Source organism: Amphiprion ocellaris, chromosome 12 (assembly GCF_022539595.1).
Source record: "Amphiprion ocellaris isolate individual 3 ecotype Okinawa chromosome 12, ASM2253959v1, whole genome shotgun sequence".
NCBI classification, from domain to species: Eukaryota; Metazoa; Chordata; class Actinopteri; family Pomacentridae; genus Amphiprion; species Amphiprion ocellaris.
The window spans coordinates 25,161,251-25,181,017 of record NC_072777.1 but is presented as its reverse complement, the minus strand read 5'-3'; the positions used below and the strand labels follow the sequence as shown (position 1 = coordinate 25,181,017).

Here is a 19,767-nt window from a genome sequence, read left to right as displayed (position 1 = left end):
AAGATCAGCAGAAGATTTATAGTCTCACTCTTATGAGGCTGAAAGATTAGAGACATTGTTCACTCTAAACATTCCAAGCTTGCAAGATTATCTTAGAGTTTTCAACCCTATTCACAATAATTCTATTTTTAGCTGCATTTAACATCTCTGGAAGGATATGTATACTATGAGCACAGTGGTTTACATTTACTTTTGGCACTTAACACTCCTGACTTCTAAGAGTAGTTAAATGTCACTTAATTACAATGCAAAAGATTTCTCCTCCATTTAAGGTTTATTTCAGGATTAATAGATTATCGTTGCATCAATATATCAATGCAATGTTTCTACTTTCCTCTTACTGATTTTCTCCAACTTTTTCTCCTTCTGTCTTTGTCTTGTCTCATTTATTTATTTTTTTCCTTTGTTCCTGCTGTTCTTCATCTCATATTTCTTCTTGTGTCTTCTTCACTGCCTCTCTTTTCTTTTTTACTGCCACTTCTTCTCTTTGTCTCAGTGCGGTTTGCTGCAGTAGCATGATTGTCAGATTAAGGGCACAATATCCAAACACTGTGAACCAGAATACAACCATAAAAATACATGCATGGTGTGTGTGAGAGCAGAAAAACAAAAATGAACTCCCTGTAAACACTAATAAATGATGTCTGTGACTCTCTCCTCCTGTTTCCAGGCAGGAAACACGGCTCTCCACCTTGCGTGTCAGAACGGTCACGCTCAGAGCTCCAAGGTTCTGCTCCTGGGAGGCTCCAGGCCGGACAGCAAGAACCATGTAAGTTTCCAGCAGGGCTGCTTCAATCAGCGGCAGGAGTTAATGAGATGAAAACAGACACAATGTACGCTTATTCAGATAAATACACGAGACATTTTCCTTTTATTTGTTGTAATGATGCCATATTTAAACACCACTTGATTATTTTCAGGATACGGCTGCTTTCAGTGAAACAGAAAAGAATGCTTTAGTTCACTATAGCTGTAACATCAGGTTCAGTGTGTATTCATTTAAACTGCCGATAGTAGTTAGTACAGCCATGGAGTCCCTTGGTAAACTGGTGCCATTAAGCTGCATTATTCATGCTGACAGTATGACTGGGTGTAAAGTGAACAGTGCTTGCAGTGACATTTCCCCAGAAACTTGTCAGACTCTGCAATTCCCTCTATTTGGAGCTACAGCAGCTTCTCTAACTCAATGTTTTGATTTTCTGGCCCGCAGTTTTACTGTTGTGTTTCAGTGTGGCTGCATCATCAACCTCCTATTTGCTTTTTTTGTTTTTTAACCAAAAAAAGCACCAAATGGCAGACAGACTGTAAAGAATTACCTGCTAAACACAGCATTTAGTATGGCTACAACTAACAGTTATTTCCATGAACTATTGTTTCATTGATTTTTTTTCTCTCTCAGTTAGTTTTATGTTATTATATTGATTACTTTAAACTATAAACTGTCACAAAATGTTGATGAGTGTTTTCTCAAAACCCAAGATGACGTCCTCCTCTTGTTTTATCCACAACCCAAAGGTTTTGGTTTACCGTAATAAATATTAAAGAAACTATAAAATATGCACATTGAAAAAGCAGTCATCAGAGAATTTACTTTTTTGTTGAAAAAAATCACTTTAACTAATTTATATATATATATATATATATATATATATATATATATATATATATATATATATATATATATATATATATATATATATATATATATATATATATATATATATATATATATATACATACATACATACGGGCTGCACAGTGGTGTAGTGGTTAGCACTTTCACCTTGCAGCAAGAAGGTCCCTGGTTCGCATCCCGGCTTTCCCGGGATCTTTCTGCATGGAGTTTGCATGTTCTCCCTGTGCATGCGTGGGTTCTCTCCGGGTACTCCGGCTTCCTCCCACAGTCCAAAAATATGCTGAGGTTAATTGATCATTCTAAATTACCCATAGGTGTGAATGTGAGAGTGCATGTTTGTCTTTGTATGTAGCCCTGCGACAGACTGGTGACCTTTCCAGGGTGTCCCCTGCCTTCGCCTGAGTCAGCTGGGATAGACTCCAGCCCCCCCCGCGACCCTAGTGAGGATTAAGCGGTGTATAGATAATGGATGGATGTATATATATATATATATATATATATGTATATATGTATATATGTATATGTATATATATGTATATGTATATGTATATGTATATGTATATGTATATATATATATATATATATATATATATATATATATATATATATATATATATATATATATATATATATATATATATATATATATATATATATATGTATATATATATATATGTATATATATATATATATATCACATTTTGACAGCTAAATAGACAGATATTTTCTTCAGGAGCTCATAGACACCTGTGCAATCATAGCAGAGGAGAGCAGCAAAACAATATTAAACCCTGACATTCACTGAAATGGAAGGAGTGCAGATAAGGTAGATATCATAAATATAAAACTTTTTCAACACTTTTTGATTGTTTTGCACTCTCACTGTTGTAATATGGAGTGGGAGGTCTGTTTAGAACTGGGTGAGGATCAACGGTTTCAAAGGGAGGGATGCACATGCACTAAATAGAACAGAGAAGCTCAAATTGTAACCTACACAGAAGGAGTGTGACTTCATTGTGTGTTCCAAGATATCTTTATATAGCATAATACAAAACCTGCTCTGTCGAAGTTTTAAATATTGAGTTTTCAATAAAAAGTGAGACTCTGAACAGTCCAGCTTCTTTAAAGGATTCCCTACTTTTAATGGCTCCAAAGTTTGATGTTTATAGATGTCAGATCCAGTCGGCGAACATAGCAATTCTTTCATTCTAGTCCTTCATTCCTTTTCTCGTTCTGCTTCTTTGCAAGCTTGCGGTTCCTTGATGTAAAATGCTGTTTGAAAACAAACTTGTATCTTGACTACTTCTTCACTCGCTCACGTTGACCCACGGCTTTGAAATCCAGGATGACGGCCTGCTCTCTGCAGCGCTCTGCTGCTGCAGTAGTGTCGACACGACACAGTCGTCTCTTAATTATGAAACACTCTGTGTTACATTTGCACTTCAAACGTAAAACTTCAGCCTCGTGGGGAAACTGTTGTTACTCAGAATAACACAAACGCAGGAGGAGTTTGTTGTCGGTGGGTCTGAGCAGCAGACGGCCTAAGATGCACTGTTTGTGCTGATTGTTATCAACTTCACTCATGTGCTGACTCAATAAGGAGCCTTCAATATTTAAGTATGAAGCTGATGGCAGAAGGATGCAGTAGATGCTCAGACACAGTCAGTACCTGGAAGAAAATGGACCCAAATTCTAGAGTAACAGCGGGTAAAAGTAGACATGAAAGAAATACGTTTAGCTCGATTTAAATTATTAGCAATAACTATTAAGGGATTTTGGTGGATTTAAAGCTAAATATAATTTCCGGCTGTTACATGAGTTATATATTAGATTTGCACATTAATCATTTATGTTGAAAACAAGAAATACCCATTACAAAAACCATCTGGAAATGCTTTTGTTATCTGACCAAAAAGCTCATGTTTCCAATTTACAATTACAAATGAAACTGTGAAAAGTACTTTCCCCCCAATAACATTTTGATTTAATAATGTAATGATAACGTAATAATAGTACATTTATTGATCAATTTTGATTAATGTTTCCAGAAGTATGAGGAATATTGTGAACACAGATGTTAAATCTGTTGAATATCTGGCTTAATACAGTTAGATAAATCCAAACAATACACCGTATTTTTACAAGTTTAAGCAATCAAAAGTATATTATAAATTTATACTCCACAACTAGTCAGAACGCTGTTTCTTATCTACTAAGACTGAGAAATTCTTTGCCTACAGCCACTTAGATCATTTCATTTAAAATGTGTTTGCATTAAGCTGTTCTGTCAGTTCAAGAGACTTTTAATTTAATCAAACCGTGTAAGTTTTCTGCTATTATCAGTTTGTATGTTAGTTAACATGTAAGTTTTGGCACATTCAGTCAAAAACTCACTTGCAAACTTCAGTATTAGAGTAGTATTAGAGTTAATACAACACTGCTAAAGTTAGTACTGGAAGATTCTGTTTACGTTTTGTCTTGTTTAATTCCATTTCTTCAGTTTTGATGTAAATGAATGATTCAAATAAGTTCATTTTTATCATTATACAGAATTCTGCCTATGAAATGCATCTTATAAATGTAACTGAGTACTTCATTTTAAAGCTCAATTGAAAAATTGCTCATCAGTAACTGTTTATTCCAGGGTGGGGACACGTGTCTGCATGTGGCCGCCCGCTACAATCACATCCCTATGATCCGCATCCTGCTGGGAGCCTTTTGCTCAGTTTCTGAGAAGAACCTGGTGAGTTACTGACTGTCAAGCTACTTTGGCACAAGACATTCAAGTGGGATCTATGTGCTAAAATTTACAAATATTTTTTATCTGGCTGTGAAAGTGACAGGTTCATTTTTAGAGTAATTTACCAATATGACCTGAGGAAAGAAACACTCAGTTTTCTTCTTTATTTCAGACATAGTTTGCTCAGAATTCTTCTTGAGACATACCCAGAATATTTTGTAATTTACAGTAGATCATGCCAAACCAACCCACACATATACAAAAAGCAGCAGCATGCATATTGCTTTCAAAATACAAGCTAAACGTTTGCCTCTTTAGTCTTAGTTTCTCTATAGTAAAACTTGTGATAATTGATCAGTTAATAATTTATATGTATTGAGATGACAGTAAAATAAATTAACCCCTGGTTAGCTTGTCAATAAATGTTTCAGACTGATTTATAGATGTTTTATGCTCTCTGCAATATATTGTGTTTTTAGATTGATGAGTGAAGTTAGTTGTGCTCTCTTGCAAGATAAGTCTTTAAACCTTTACCATTTACATAAACTTAAACTCATACACTTGATAGATCTGATGTGTCATTTGGCAGTAAGAGCCTCCTGTTTTTCACTCAACATTCAAGCCTCTGGTTAATGCCTAAGATTGAAGTGAAGCGTTAAATGTTTCAAAGAATTTTTAGCTACCCCTCTCACCACCAGCTTTTGTCCTGTGACTGCACAGGTTGGCGACACTCCGCTACATGTGGCCGCTGCCCTGAATCATAAGAAGACAGTACGTCTGCTGCTGGAGGCTGGAGCAGACAGTCGTATCTGCAACAACGTGAGCGCCCGCAGCCTCGTTTCTACATCATTATGCTCAGAGGAAATGTTTGTGCACTGTGGTTTTCTTCATCTTCAAATCAGCACATATTTCTGTTGGAAATTCCTACAGCAGCACGCTGTCTCTGCTTCTGCACTTTCAACATTGTGTCGATAGATGCAGTAGGATAGCAGCTTGTACACCATTTGAATTTCAATCTAGAGAAATCTCCTAATTTGATGCCGGTGCGCTACATGAAGCACACCAATATTTATTACGTTTGCTGCTCAGATACCAAATCAGTACAGTGCCAAGATGAAAGATGTTCATTTCCTACACTATAATGAAGGAAAGGTGAGTTTGGGGTCAGTGAAATTTTGGTTGCAGAAGTTGCCTGTTGGAGATTTTCTTGAAACTGATGAAAAACTGTCTGAAAATAGAATAAGTGCAGCTTTTTTTTAACCTTGCTGATAGAAGTTGAGTACAGAAATTACTGTTTGTGTGCATCCACCTGTTTTTCTGCACATTCTCAACTTGCACATGATTTTTTATTTTTTTTAGAAGTCAAAATGTCACAGAAAAGTTTTTCCACTTAGCTGAGGTTACGAAAAATGGCAGCAGCTGAAAAAATAAGATTGGTGTTAAATGATGCTAAATTTCAATTATATTTTCATGTGTTTTTTCTCCATTTAACTTTGGATTGGAGCTCTTTTAATTCTATCAAAACATCTTGTTGTTTTCTCTTCTTCTGTAGCAGTTTATTGACACAGACATGGAAAATTACCCTTAATATGCAAATAACAGTAGTGAATGGATTCATTTACACCTTTTTCTACCCTTTTTCTTCAAGTACATTTTAAATTTGCATTAAATTAAAGTCTTGGCTACAAGGACAGATGGAATGTCCTCAATGGTAATGTTAACATCAGCACTAAAATATTTTTTCCTCATACAGTCTTCAATAACTTGCCTGCAGATGGTCCAAAATTCAGCCGCAGTGATGATGACTGTTTCCAAAGCGTACAAAACAACACAACTCTCTGCTTTGGCATCCAGTTTATTTTCAGTTTAAAATCATGCTGATTGCTTTCAAGGCTCTTAATGCAAAAAACCCTCATCTTATATCACAATCTTATTCACCGTCACCCAGCTCTTTGGTCTCTTAGATCTGACAACAAATCTCTCATATCAGTCACGACTAAAACTAAAAAGTGACAGAGTCTTTGCAGTTTTTTCTGGATAACTGTGGAACCAGCTGCTGTTACGTAATAGATTTGCTCCCTCTGTCTGTTTTTAAATCGAGACACAGTTTTGTTCACTGGGGTTGTTGGCCCACTAATCCTTCAATCTGTTGTCATGTCTGTAATTCTGTATTTGCTCTTTGTCTGTAATGTTATTGGTATCATTGTCTGTGTGTTTTCTGGGTTTAACTTGATCCTTTAGCCATGTTTAGATGTGCTCTAGGAATAAACTTCACTTACTTACTGCACACGAGAAACACAGAGTCAATGTTTAGATGCATACAGTTTGGAAGCCGTTTGGAAAAAGCTCTGTTCAGAGAAAAAAAAAATTCAGTGTAAGTCTGAACAGCGGGATGAAATTGAAACAAATAGATTCATCTCCACTTAATTTGATGATAGTATGCATGTTTTGTCTATCTTGACTATGTATTTGTTTGCTTCTGCAGGCAGGTCAAACAGCTTTGGACCAGGCCAGAGAACACAATAACCCAGAAGTTGCTCTCCTCCTGACCAAAGCGCCGCAGGTAAACTCCCAGTCAGACCAGTACAAGCGTCCATATACAGAACATCAGCCCTTAAAATTGTAACTGTCATCCAGATCGCCAAAGTACATGACGGTTTTTCTTAAACATTGCATCAGATAATATTGATGCACCGAGGTGATGATGTAATGTTGCATCAGCTGTTACCTTCAGCTCTATAAGCAAACTTTGCAAGAGTTGAAGTCTTGAAGGCTTGTGTGAGGATGATGCCTGGTGAACTTTTCTTTTTTTTCATTTAAAAGTGACTGAAGCAACTTGAGAGAGAACCGCTGTGTAAAGATTGCATATTCTCATTTTGGAATATTTTTTAGAGATTGCTTTGCCTTAACTATTAATAAATATCTTTGTTTTTGTGATGCTAGTAATTAGTGTAACATATCATCATGAAAAAACTTTGAAATTCCTAGCTGATGAACTTTTCATGCTGCTTTTCATAATATGATGAAATGTGTGGTGTGGTATTTTTCCTTGCATGGTTTTATTTGTTGTGTTGAGCAACTACTCCCTAATGTTTTAAATTCTTATTTGAGCAAATTGTTATGTGATTTTATAATCAGAGATATGGTTAAAGAGACTAAATGTATTAATGCTTCATTGCTTTTGCTATAAATAAGTAGCTATTCTCAGTATGTTGTAAAAAATCAAAGATTTTATGATTGTCTTGTTCAAATTCAGTAGAATAGAGAAAGCCAAGCTCTGCTTGTAGGATCTGTATCAGAACACCGAAAGATACTACAATATGGACAATGTATGGACAGTCAGTAACACTCAGGTAAAGATGAGAAATAATTGAAAATGGTGATCTGACTTGATGTCTGTTATCTGGCAGTTGAAGAAAAGTTTTACTAGAATATACACTACTGTTCAAAAGTTTGGGGTCACCCAGGCAATTACATGTTTACCATGAAAACTCACACTTTTATTCATGTGCTAACATCTGAGGCATTAACATCTGAGGCATTAACATTATTGCACAAGGGTTTTCTAATCATCAATTAGCCTTTCAACACCATTAACTAACATAATCTACCATTAGAACACAAGAGTGATGGTTGCTGGAAATGTTCCCCTGTGTAGATATTCCACTAAAAATCAGCCCTTTCCACCTAAATGGCACCAATATGAAATTATTTACACAGACTGAAGGAGACTCCTCCGTGTATCATAATTTACAATCATCATGACATTGTCAAACACAAGATCTGAACGGGAGGTTTTGCTGTTGTAAAGTAAATGCATCTTAGACAAGCAGACCTTTAGGATGCTCATTTTGTGTTGTTTGTTTTAAAGAACCTACAAATTCTGTCAAAGTGTGCGGCAATTGCATAAAATATTCTTATAATATTAAATGAAAAACTGATTAAATTTTGTTGCAGTGGAAACGCTGTTTTACTCACATTTTTATTGTGATTTTGTAATTGATCTCAGATTACTACTGACAACCCGTTAAAGCTATTAATTAAGCTGTTGATTTGATTACTGTTAGTGGCATAAAGCTGGTTGTTCTTGCAGTCTGGAGACATTAAAACCAGGTAGATATTAGTCTTTTACTGGACAGTGAACTTATTTATTTGCGACCTTTGGTGTGGATATAAAATGAAATCTACAGATAGTCTTGTTTTGTCCATTAATCCTTCTTTGTGATTCCAGTTGTGATTCCAGGCATTTTATTTCCCTGTGTGTGTTCAGGTGCAGAGTTTTGTGCGAGGCAGGAGTGTGAGGAAGAGGAGAGACAAGCTGAAGGCAGAAGGCAGAGCTCAGTCGGTGCCCAGAGATGAGATGTTACCCTGTAAGGTAAATACTGTCAAACTACTGAATCCAGAATACAGCACAAAAAAAGAAAGAAAAAGTAAAATCGAATGACAAATAAACTTTACAGTGAATAAGGAAATCAATGTGTATTTACCCTCTAAACCCCAAAACCCACCGATGGTTTTGGCAGACATTCTGACTTTACAAGATCACAGAATTTGCTCCATTCATTAGAGCAAGAAACAAGTAAAACGGAAACAATTGCCAGATTTTGAACCTTCGCAATGACTCATCTGTGACGTGCTTTTGGTTGAGAAACTTCACATCAAAATCACATAATTCCACATGTCTTAATTAAAAATTCACCAACCAGATTCTGTAAAAACCTAAATTGCTTTCTTCAGTGTAAGCATGAAGCAAGCAGTGTTCAGCTGTGGCCAACAGTCATGTAACACAAATTCAGGGACTTCAGCTGAACTGCAGGGCGTGTTTACACAGATTAGAAGAAAAGTATGGAAACAAATTAAAAGTGTAACACCTGTGGGCACTGGAAAAATATTGTATATGTTTGTAATATTATTTCTTTGTAAAATAAGTAATCAAATGAATTCAACTTTATTTTTTTTAATTATGATTCATGTTTTTATAACTTTAAAAAACTGCAAAGGACATTTTGAGTTCTCTCTACTTCTAGTCATGGTTGTGCTGTTTCCATAGAGGAGCACGACTTTATACTGCAGGAAAAAAAACAAGCACACAGCGAGCACAAATGTAAGAGGAGCAGAAAACACTAGGAAACTGCTAGATGTTCAGAATGTTGCCAAGGATCATTTGTAGATGGACTGAAAGACAAATTTCTGAATTGACAAATTGCACCATCACCATTTCCATCCATCCATTATCTATGCGCCACCTAATCCTCACTAGGTTCACGGTGAAGCTGACTTGGGGCGAAGGCAGAGGACACTTTGGACAGGTCAACAGTCTATCGCAGGGCTACACAGAGAGACAGTCGCACTCACATGCTCACCTTCGGGCAATTTCAAATTATCAATTAACCTCCGCATGTTTGTGGACTGTGGGAGAAAACCCATGCATGCACAGGGAGAACATGCAAACTCCATGCAGAAAGATCCCAGGCCCAGGCGTGAACCAGTTATCTTTCAAGCAGCTTCAAGATTAGAAAAAGCATCTTTTTCCACATTGCCTGACTGTACATACACTTCATTCACATTGCGAAATTTTCAAAGCTGAGGCTCCACTTCAATGCTTGGTTTTAGACTCAAAATACGTGTTTATTGGAAACCTTAACACCCGCTATAGATCTTAGTCATTTAAATTTTTAAGATTTTTCATTTTCCCGAGTGTGAAAACATCCAAAACATCCAGGAAACTGCTGTGGTGAACTTTTCCCTCTTCCTGTTTCCTGCAGGACAGTGCATCTGCTGCAGACGACACCCAGAGCAGCGACCGAGCTGCCTGCAAACACACCGAGGTGACCGAGTCAAACACCAGGAGGGGAAAGAACAGGAAGCAGAGAGAGAAGGTAGGAATTTAACGATGGAGGATGTTTCTGTACAGAGGAAAACAATGAGCCGACCTGCATCCTGTATCATCAAATGGAAGGGGTGTAATAATTACTCACCTCAGGTGATGTTTCCGTTGCAGCCGTCCTTGTCCGACCCTCTCCGCCGCAGAGAGACCAGACACAGTGAAGGCCTTCACAAGAGGAGAGTTAAACTGCGAGGAGTCTCCCCTAATCCAGCCGTCCCTCCACACAACTACAAAGCCTATCAGCTCTACACTCTGTACAGAGGCAAGGATGGCAAGATCATGCAGGTAGGACGACAAATTCCATCCTGTTCTGTCAAGATTAGTATTCATGTGGTTTTATTTATGATTTACTGTAATTCTTATGCAGTTGTGTGTTTTGTAAACTCATTTTTTGCATAAGGTTATGTAAGGATGAGTCAGTTCATCCTTATCACCTACTGTGAATTAGCAAAGACTCAGAAAAATTTGCGTCAGTCAGCTAACAGCTAACGAAGGACTGCTAATTAAATAAATGGACCAGTATTTGTAAACTTCTAAGAAATCCTAAACTTTCACTAATGCCAGAATTTTCTTGGGAAAATACGGGTCTTCAGGGTTTTGCATAAGTGTGATTCTTCATTGGTGCCTACTAAGTGTTGTAAAATAAGGACTACAATCATGTCGACCAAAAATGTCAACACTAGGGCTCTGAAGCAGCAGACTTCAAGATCTTGAGTCACAGCGTAGTACAAAACCTTGCTAATATTACTCACTCTAGTAAAAACTCCCATCATTCAACAAATTCAGTGTTTTATCTGGAACCAATATATTTGTCCCTTCTTTGACTCTTGTTTTCACTGTGAAGCACTTTGGTCACCCTTTGGGCTGTTGTAAAGGGCTATAGAAATAAACTTTGATTGAAACTTTGACCACTGACACTAGATGCTCACTACTGCTCATCAGTAAGTCTGTTTCAGAAATGCTATGAGAGCCAAAATATTACCATTATATTACTCTTAAACATATCAGAAACCTTGGCATGCTCTGTTGTTACTAGATCATCATCATTGTTCTCCTCATCTGTTAGTGGTTGGATTATTGTAGTTCATCAGTGTATGGTACATCTTTTGCAATGCCCTATTTCTGTCATTTTACCTCTGCAACACCTCAGTGTCTCCACAGTAAATATGAACCACTGTCTGTGTTTCAGGCTCCTCTGAACGGCTGCCGCTGTGAACCTCTCATCAACAAACTGGAAAACCAGCTGGAGGCCACCAAGGAGGAGATGAAGACTGAGATCAACACCGTCCAAGACCTGATGAACAGCAAGATGGGTCAGATGGATCGCAAGAACAAACACCAGGTAACATGGAAATGTTTACACTCTGCTGCTTATTATAGCCAGCTCCACAGAGGAGAGGAACCATTTGGTCTGAGACTTATTCAATGCATCACTTTTTGCCTTCTTCAGTGGCAGTTTAGCCACTTTACCTTTGCCTCCAACATTTTTTACCACCACCACAGAGTTAACCTGCTGTTAAACAAGACAGGATTTCTCTCTACTTCCTTATCATTCCTTTGCATTGGAGTTATAACCATGGATATTTAAAATGGTATCTGTCAGATTTTATTTTGAGCACTTTTTTTCAGGCATTGAAATTCGAGGCTTCATTTGAACATTATCTCAAGAAATGTACAACATGAAAGCTGGATGTTTTCACTTTTATTTCTCATTGTACCATTCATTCAGAATCTGCAATACTGGAAGAGTTGATCAAATAGTCTCTGATTATGGGTGAGTTCAAATATGAAAAAAGTATTTCATATTTAAAAAAGTATTGCACATGGTTCAGAAGTTATCGCTACTTTACGTCTGCATTATCAACTTCTTGGTTAATTTGTGCTCAGAGATGAGGCTTTTATTGCTGACTTTAATTTGTTTCTTTTTCAGACTCTCCCATAATCAGACACTATTTGAGCTACTTGTTTATTATTGGAGATTCTGAATCAATGATGAGAAATAACGGTGAAAATTTCAGGGTTTTATCTGTAATGATTCTTGAGATATTGTCAGTCAAATCACTTCAAATTTCAGGACTGGAAAAAACATGCCGAAAGTGAATTGATGGGCATTTTTTAAAAATCTTTTTAAAAAAAAAAAAAAAAAAAATGTTATCTTGAAAATTATTTAACAAAAATGTTACAGATATCTTTATATATAGCCATCATTTATGATAAAAAAAAAAATCAGGCAACTTAGAGAGCAGAAATTGTTCTAAAAATCTGATGATTGAAAATGGGATGACTCATATAGTTACTTTTACATTTATTTTTCTGCTAATGTTAAACTGAAAGAAGTCCATCTAGTCAGATAATGTACTCAAACCAAAGTTCAAATAAACCACTTTGGGCTTGTATCTGTGAAGCATTTCAAGGTAGAGAATCAGTGTTAACTGGCCAAAAATTCTCAAAGTTATACTCTTACTCCTCTAGAACAAGTAGTAAAAACAAGTCCTAGTAAAGGAGGGAAATGTAAAAGTGGAGGTTAAGTTACCTGGGATATTTTACGCATAATATGAAACAACTACAGCATCACACTCCCATCCAGGAGCAGTTCTTATGCTGGATTCATCTAGATATACTCAGTAAAAACATGTTAATTAGACCAGAAATGGTTTCCTGCATTACATGGCGTTCATATAGCGTCTAATGAAACTTCCTCACTGTGACTCAGTGGCTAAACTCAGACAGCATGGCTCTAGCAGGGCTAAAGGGGCTGTGGAACATGTGGAGGGGCTTCATCTCCCCTGGAGCCACCCACATGCATAATGCACACTCACACAGTCCTCTAAGATGCCTCGGATAAGAGACTATCAGATTGCACAGAGTTGTTCATGCATGTAGCTGGAGCACCACTGCTGCCTGAGAAAACACACCAGTGGAAGTAAGCAGGAATGCATAATCAATGAGATCAAAACAACAGCAGAAGTAGGTACGTGCTCCCAGAGATAAACAGTGGAGTAGAAAGTTAAACTAGTCTTAGACTGAAGGACTGGAAGCTGCAGCTAACTGGGCCACAGGAGCAAATGTTTATTTAAAACATAAATAACAATTCTATGACTAGATATGAATGAAATCAATAAACTGAACATTGTTTCGACTGAAAAGTGAAACTGAAGTAAATAGTAAAAAGAGGACACTGATATTGAACAGCTTGTAAAGTCATGTGTTTGTCACCAGCAGATGATGTTTCTACTGACTAGGTTGCTTCATGTATGGATTACATCACCCATAATAATATAATAATCTTCCCCTTTGAATCTACTTACACAGCAAATGAGAATAAAAGCACTTTCTGTAAAATGGTTGAGACAGAGCAGCAGACAAAACAAACCCGAAGGTCCTGCTTTCATGTCTGCCATGTGCTATGACTTTTTCCATCAGATTCGGGCTCTTGATAAGATGACGGTGGAGAGGGTGTCAGCGGAGAAGAGCGAGTGTCTGCAGAGGATCGAGCAGCGAGCTCTGCAGGAACGACTGGAGGCAGAGAAGAGACAGGTAACACCAGCAGCAGTCAGCTCCAGAGCTGTGGAAACCTGCTCTATCCTGAAAAATATTACAAATGAAGTCAGTAAACATATCAGTAGGGAGCATGATTTGCATCTACGAAGGTATAAACTGATTAAAGATTCCAGAAAGAACAAAAAAGGTTTGAGGGCATGTCTGATTAGTCTGCTATGGGAAGCTGGGGCATGAGTTTGTTGTTGGTTTCCTGTTGTACATTTGTCTTTATATGCATTTCCTGGGGCACCTACAAACCACACAGTGCTGTAGAGCGGAAATGATGCTTCATTTATTATTTAAATTTAAATCATCTTTCAAGCCAAAAGGCCAAATATACACTAGTTTTCTTTGATGGTAAACTAAACATCTTTAAGGTTTTTGACCGTTGCACAGACAAAATAAGTAGTTAGAAATATATAACATTCTGGGAATAATAACGGACATTTAAGCCCCAATCATCCCTTTTTTTCTGCATTTTAATGGTTTGATATTATGCACTACCAGTCAAAGTTTGGACACACCTTCTCATTCAATGCTTTTTATTTATTTGTATTGTTTTCTACATTGTAGATTAATACTGAAGATTAACCCTTTTTTGTTTACAACATAATTCCATATGTATTCTTTCATAGTTTTGATGTCTTCAGTATTAATCTACAATGTATAAAATAATAAAATAAAAACCATTGAATGAGAAGGTGTGTCCAAACTGGTAGTGTATAGAACAAATGGACAATCGACAAACTGGTCCAGTAAAAACTAAAACAGTTAAGGTCTTAAAGCTTGATTTATTTTTGACTAAGTTGCTCTTCGAGACCAGACCTACTAGATGGAAAAGCTGTTAGAATACTGGTGTAATTCTGAGTCTGTTGCATTGGTTATCCGATAGTTGGAAGCAATACAAAAACAGCTATAAACATGTAACTGTAGATCCACTGTTGCTGCTATTATTCCCCTTTTCACAGGCAGTTTTACTGGTGCTACATAATGTTACAGTCATTTATTACACTCCTACTGTTCGCAGCAATTTGCCTGTTCCTTTTACTACCTCATCAGGTAAGAAGTTCACTTGAACAGATTTTGACTGAGGGGCTAAAGCAAAATGTTAAGGATCCACCTGCAGTGTATTCTACTCATTGTCTCCTCTGAGTTTCATGTAATTGTTCCCTCGATGGTAGATATCAATTCATTTCTAGATCGCAGGCTGGAGGATGGAGAAGTAAGGATGGCAGAATGGAAAACACCAGAGGAATGCACAAAGCTGTGGTGGTTGATGTGATGTAGCAATGACACATCGCTGTTTGAAGTTCTGTCAGTAGTGCATTTAAAGCTTAAGGGATGGCATCAATCCTGAATGATGATCTGTCATCATATTGCAGTCATAGCACACCACTGTCCATTCCTCTTCTGCACTATCAGGCCTCCTCCTCACCATGAAGTCAGCTCAGATGCTCATCCAGGTGCTTGTCATCTTTACCTGGGCTACTGCAACTCCTCCCAGCTAGCAGCCGTTTGTCTGGCATTAGACCTCTGCAGCTAATTTACTTGGTGTTTAGCCTTCCCCCACCTCGAGTTCAAAAGTGTACTGCTGAAATCCAACCACACACTGACTGATCACTGTAGTTTTCTGCCACTGGACATTTAACCTTCAGAAAAAACCTGTGATCACTCATCTCACTCACGACTGCTCTGCTCTGCTCTGGCTCTACTGTGGAGGGATGAACTTTTTTTGGCCTACACTGCTGCAGGCCAAAAAAAATAACACTTTTGTTTATAGAAGAGTCTGTAAGAACGTGTTACAGCTTTGAACACAATTTTAGAAACTTATTAAAAGGGATAAACTCCCAGAGTTAGAGGTTTTTCCACTTAAAATTTGCTTTGGACAAAAGCATCTGTCAAATGAATGAATCTAATCTGCATAAATAGGACTGTAGTCATCATTTTACATCAGTGCAGTCAACACAGGTTTTCTTTTTTATTCACCAGTACTGGATAGCAGACAGGATAGAAGAAGGGTTGAAATTGTGCAGTGCTGGTTTTTGACAGTATACAAACTCACAAAGTTAAAGATCATTGAAAGCATACATACCTTGTGTTGCATAAGATTCAGGTGTATTTTTACTGGAGTCTGTCCAGTCTGAGCCTGATGACATGAATTCAATTAGTACCATCAGCACATAAATATTCTGCTCTTTTAATGTACTTTCAGCACCAAGCCCACTGTAAATACTCTATTCAAATTTGACATAATAGTTCCTTCAGTAACATAACTGTTCTCTTTGATTCTTTGTGTCATTTAAGCAGGCGTCCCTGGCCAGTGAGCTGAAGAGCTGGTGTCTGTCCAAACTGCAGAACATGGAGTTTCGTTTCACCGGAGACCCCGGCAGCACTAAGCTAAGGCGCTCCTCCTCTGTATCCGAGGGTCTGAATGAAGCCGACGGAGCCGGTCTCACCGTGCTGCCTGCTGGAGAGGGAGGAAGCTCCCAGTGCCTGGAGCTCCACAGCAGCCCTACACTCCTGGAGTCCTGCAGAGGGGAGTCCAGCCTGGCAGAGGGCGCATCGTCCAACCACTACTTTGTGGTTCATGTTGAGAGTTCTCCAGGTAACAAACCAAGAAAGAGCTTAACCACACATAAAAAGCTAAACGGTTTCCTCATGGACTAGCAGACAGAGTTACTGTCTCTGTTCAGTCCTTCTCTTTCCAATCAGCGATCAGAGAAGTTACAGACAAGAAATGAATGCTAAAATACACCGTAATTATCTTTCAATGGCTCATAGATTACTAGTAAAGAACCATCGACCTCATTTAACCCCAGTTTTAGTTGTTCTTTGTCAAATGTTTCTTATAAGCACATATACATGTTCAGATACTAAGTTTAACTGGACTGCATTGGAAGGTAGCTTCATATCAATAAAGGCATGTAGTGTTGCATAGTTCCACATTTATGTGGAAAAAAGGTTTGCAGTGATTAGGAATTTAGCATAGAACTGTCAAAAATGTTACCACAAAACTCTCTGAAGAAATGAGATTACTGCAGTAATCAGCAAGTTATTAGGATTTTTAGTAGCGACTGTGTTGAGTGATTGAAGCCAAATTTCAGCTCTTCCAGTTTAGCTGCATTAATGAATAATGCAGGCAACATTGTTAATATTCTCAACTTGTACACAGCCAAATGAACCCTGATGGATCTTATTCCTCTGTCACAGAGCTCTGTGGTAAACATCAATAAGCTGCGCTGATGCAGTCTCACATGTTCATACACACTTCAAGTCTTTTTGGCTCACTCCCACACTGCAGTGTTTCCCCAAAGACTTACTAAAAGACCAAATGTGGATTAATCTACTCCTATCCACCAAAAATGCACAATTTCATCCTGTTGAGCATTTTTTCAAAAATGAAATTCTGTATTTGGAAATTATACAGGGTGTCCCAAAAAAAATTGACATCATTTGAGATGTCCACATCAGAGTGACTACATGGTCAGGAGAAATGATACTTAATAGGATTTATTTTGGACATAAAATGTTTTATTCTATGAATTTCAAATGAAAAATTCTGGGGGATGGTAATTTTATAATGTTCCAAAGTTATTACAAATGTTCAATACGTGCGCCGCTTCTGAAACTGCCGGCTGTCCAGATCCTTTTTTCCGACACAAACAGCCTTCCTCTTGAAACTTCGTATGCCACGTCCACATCTGCTTTCTAGTTGGCACTTGTTAATGAAATTTTCTTACAAATTCACGTTGCACATTCACATTTGACTGAGTTTGGGCGTACTTCAATACACAGAATGCCTTTTCTGTTGCAGTAAACGACATGTCTATTCCTGAAAGCAGAAAAATAAAAATGATTACACTTTTTTGAGCAAAAAGAGCAAACTAATTTTAAACAAATTATTAGGTGATGAAAAGATGTCAAATCATGATATATTATGATGTCATTAATGATGTCAAATTTTTTTGGGACACCCTGTATAAGAAATATGAAACAATAGATATGAGAGCCACAAAAAGAGTAGGGAAGTCGCAGAATGTTGGTTGGTTGTTGAAAATAAAAATCTAGAACACCACCAGCCTTATCTTTGCAGGTCTTTTCATGTAATTTATTTTGTTGCTACATGTCCATTCTGTCCTTAGAGAGAAACAGCTTTGCACTGAAACCTGAATGTTTTCCTATTTTTACTAATTTGCTTCAGGTTCAGGCTTATGTACTCAATGCTGGAGGAGGAAAAACATCACATAGCTGCCTGTGGGATGTTTACTCCTGGTTTCAGTTCATGCTAATTAGCATCAGGATGGCTAGGGGTTACTGTGCGAGTGACTCTCATTTGAACTCTAAACAGATGGCGATAAGGCTCATAATGCAGAGGTCACCTCTCCTGCAGCAGCCAAGAGCCCGCTGTCATCTATCCAGGTGGTTCGGCCAAAGGAGCGCTCGGCAATCTGCACTGACACCCAGAGGAAGAACCTGGAACTGCAGGATGTGGACGTGGCCGAGTACGGGGCGAGAGGAGGCAGGGACCACAGAGCCAGCAGCTTGTCTCCTGCCACAGAACGCCGCTTCAGCAGCAAGACTGATGCAGCGTTCAGGGACAGGGAGCGAGGCCGCGACAGAGGGAAGCACCACAGGAAACACTCCCACGGCAGGACTAAGTCCAGAGGGGCCACAGGGGTCAGGACTCTGGAGGTGTTCGGAGAACCGCCCAGTGCGCCCTCCTTTGCTCAGGAGAGGGACAACATGCACGCCATGGAGGTGACCCAGTACTTCTTCGAGGCCGTGTCGACGCAGATGGAGCGCTGGTACGAGAGGAAGGTGCAGGAGGCTCGCTGGCAGGCCGACCAGAGGGCTCAGGCCGACAGAGCCGCTCTGATCGAGAGGATCGCCTACCTGGAGGACGAGCTGCGAATGCTGAGGACTAACAGGCACGATGACTGCTAACACACACCTCATCTATTCTGTATAAAAAGCTGCCAAAACTCACAGGGGGGTTAGATCTCAACAGCCATGGCAAACAATCACTCTCCTCTCCTGCAGCAGTCAATGTGGATGGGTGAATTATTTAACAGAAGACACTTTCTTTCATCTCAACATGCCGAAAAATGTCCGCCTTTTTACACCCCTGCTGTTGGTTGTCATTGTAGCACTGGCCTGGTATGTTGTGTAAATACAGTTCTTTAGTAACAAGGGCAGCTGTCATACACTGTGTTGTAAATAAACCTGGAAATGTAAAGCTAATGTCAAAAAAAGAAAAAAAAATGGAACATGCCATTTAAAGGATAGATTCACTCCATCACACCAGACAAGTGCACACACGCATTATGAATTTAACCCCACCAGACTCTGAATTGGAACACCATGACTGAAGTGCACCGTTGATCATAGTGAAAGCTGTCAGCAAAATAAGCTTTGTGTTGGTTTGTGCATGCCGGAATCAACCCTGTGAATTTGGAGGAACAACCTACTATATACTCATGAGAATGTAGCTTAACTGACACTGTATATTCAACCCTACTGAAGGCTTTTTTTTACTGCATCAATAACTGATTTTGCTGCATGCTGGAGTATGCCCACAAGAATTAGACTTGTACAGTAGCTTGGAGACTAACGTAGCATTTAAGATGCATCTTTTTGTTTGTTACAGGTTTAGTGAAAAAACATAATTTTTTATTTTTTGTTTTGCAAAAAAGGGCTGACTTTAGTTTATAATTTAACAGTGTAGATGTATGTAATAATTCTAGTGGTACACTCCAGAATAACTCCACAGATGAGAGATTACATTAGGAACTCCCCTAACAGATTCAAGTCAAATAATGACATACCTGCTCTCACTGCCATCCATGCCAGCTTTCTGTGTAAAGTGTTTACAGCCCACTGAAATAAACAATAAGAGGTAAACAGCACCCTCCAGTCTGGCTTTCAACACAGAAAACAATGACACTGTGTCTCTGTAGGCATGCA

At 38.3% G+C, this 19,767-nt stretch overlaps 1 protein-coding gene across 6 annotated transcripts in view; it reads left to right on the top strand.

The window, feature by feature from the left end:
* The window catches only part of ankrd6b (ankyrin repeat domain 6b), a 54,940-nt gene extending 35,231 nt beyond the window's left edge, over positions 1–19,709 (top strand). For 4 of the 6 annotated variants that reach the window (XM_023288748.3, XM_023288749.3, XM_035956563.2 and 1 more), the window contains 11 exons: positions 671–769; positions 4,281–4,379; positions 5,097–5,195; positions 6,862–6,939; positions 8,647–8,751; positions 10,142–10,255; positions 10,378–10,548; positions 11,453–11,605; positions 13,687–13,800; positions 16,108–16,408; positions 18,152–19,709. In XM_023288748.3, the coding sequence (XP_023144516.1) occupies positions 671–769; positions 4,281–4,379; positions 5,097–5,195; positions 6,862–6,939; positions 8,647–8,751; positions 10,142–10,255; positions 10,378–10,548; positions 11,453–11,605; positions 13,687–13,800; positions 16,108–16,408; positions 18,152–18,747 (1,929 nt within the window). In that variant the 3' untranslated portion in view covers positions 18,748–19,709. The remainder of the gene's footprint in view (positions 1–670; positions 770–4,280; positions 4,380–5,096; positions 5,196–6,861; positions 6,940–8,646; positions 8,752–10,141; positions 10,256–10,377; positions 10,549–11,452; positions 11,606–13,686; positions 13,801–16,107; positions 16,409–18,151) is intronic. The other 2 variants (XM_023288750.3, XM_035956562.2) reach the window with 1 other exon arrangement.
* The last annotated feature ends 58 nt before the right edge of the window (positions 19,710–19,767 follow it).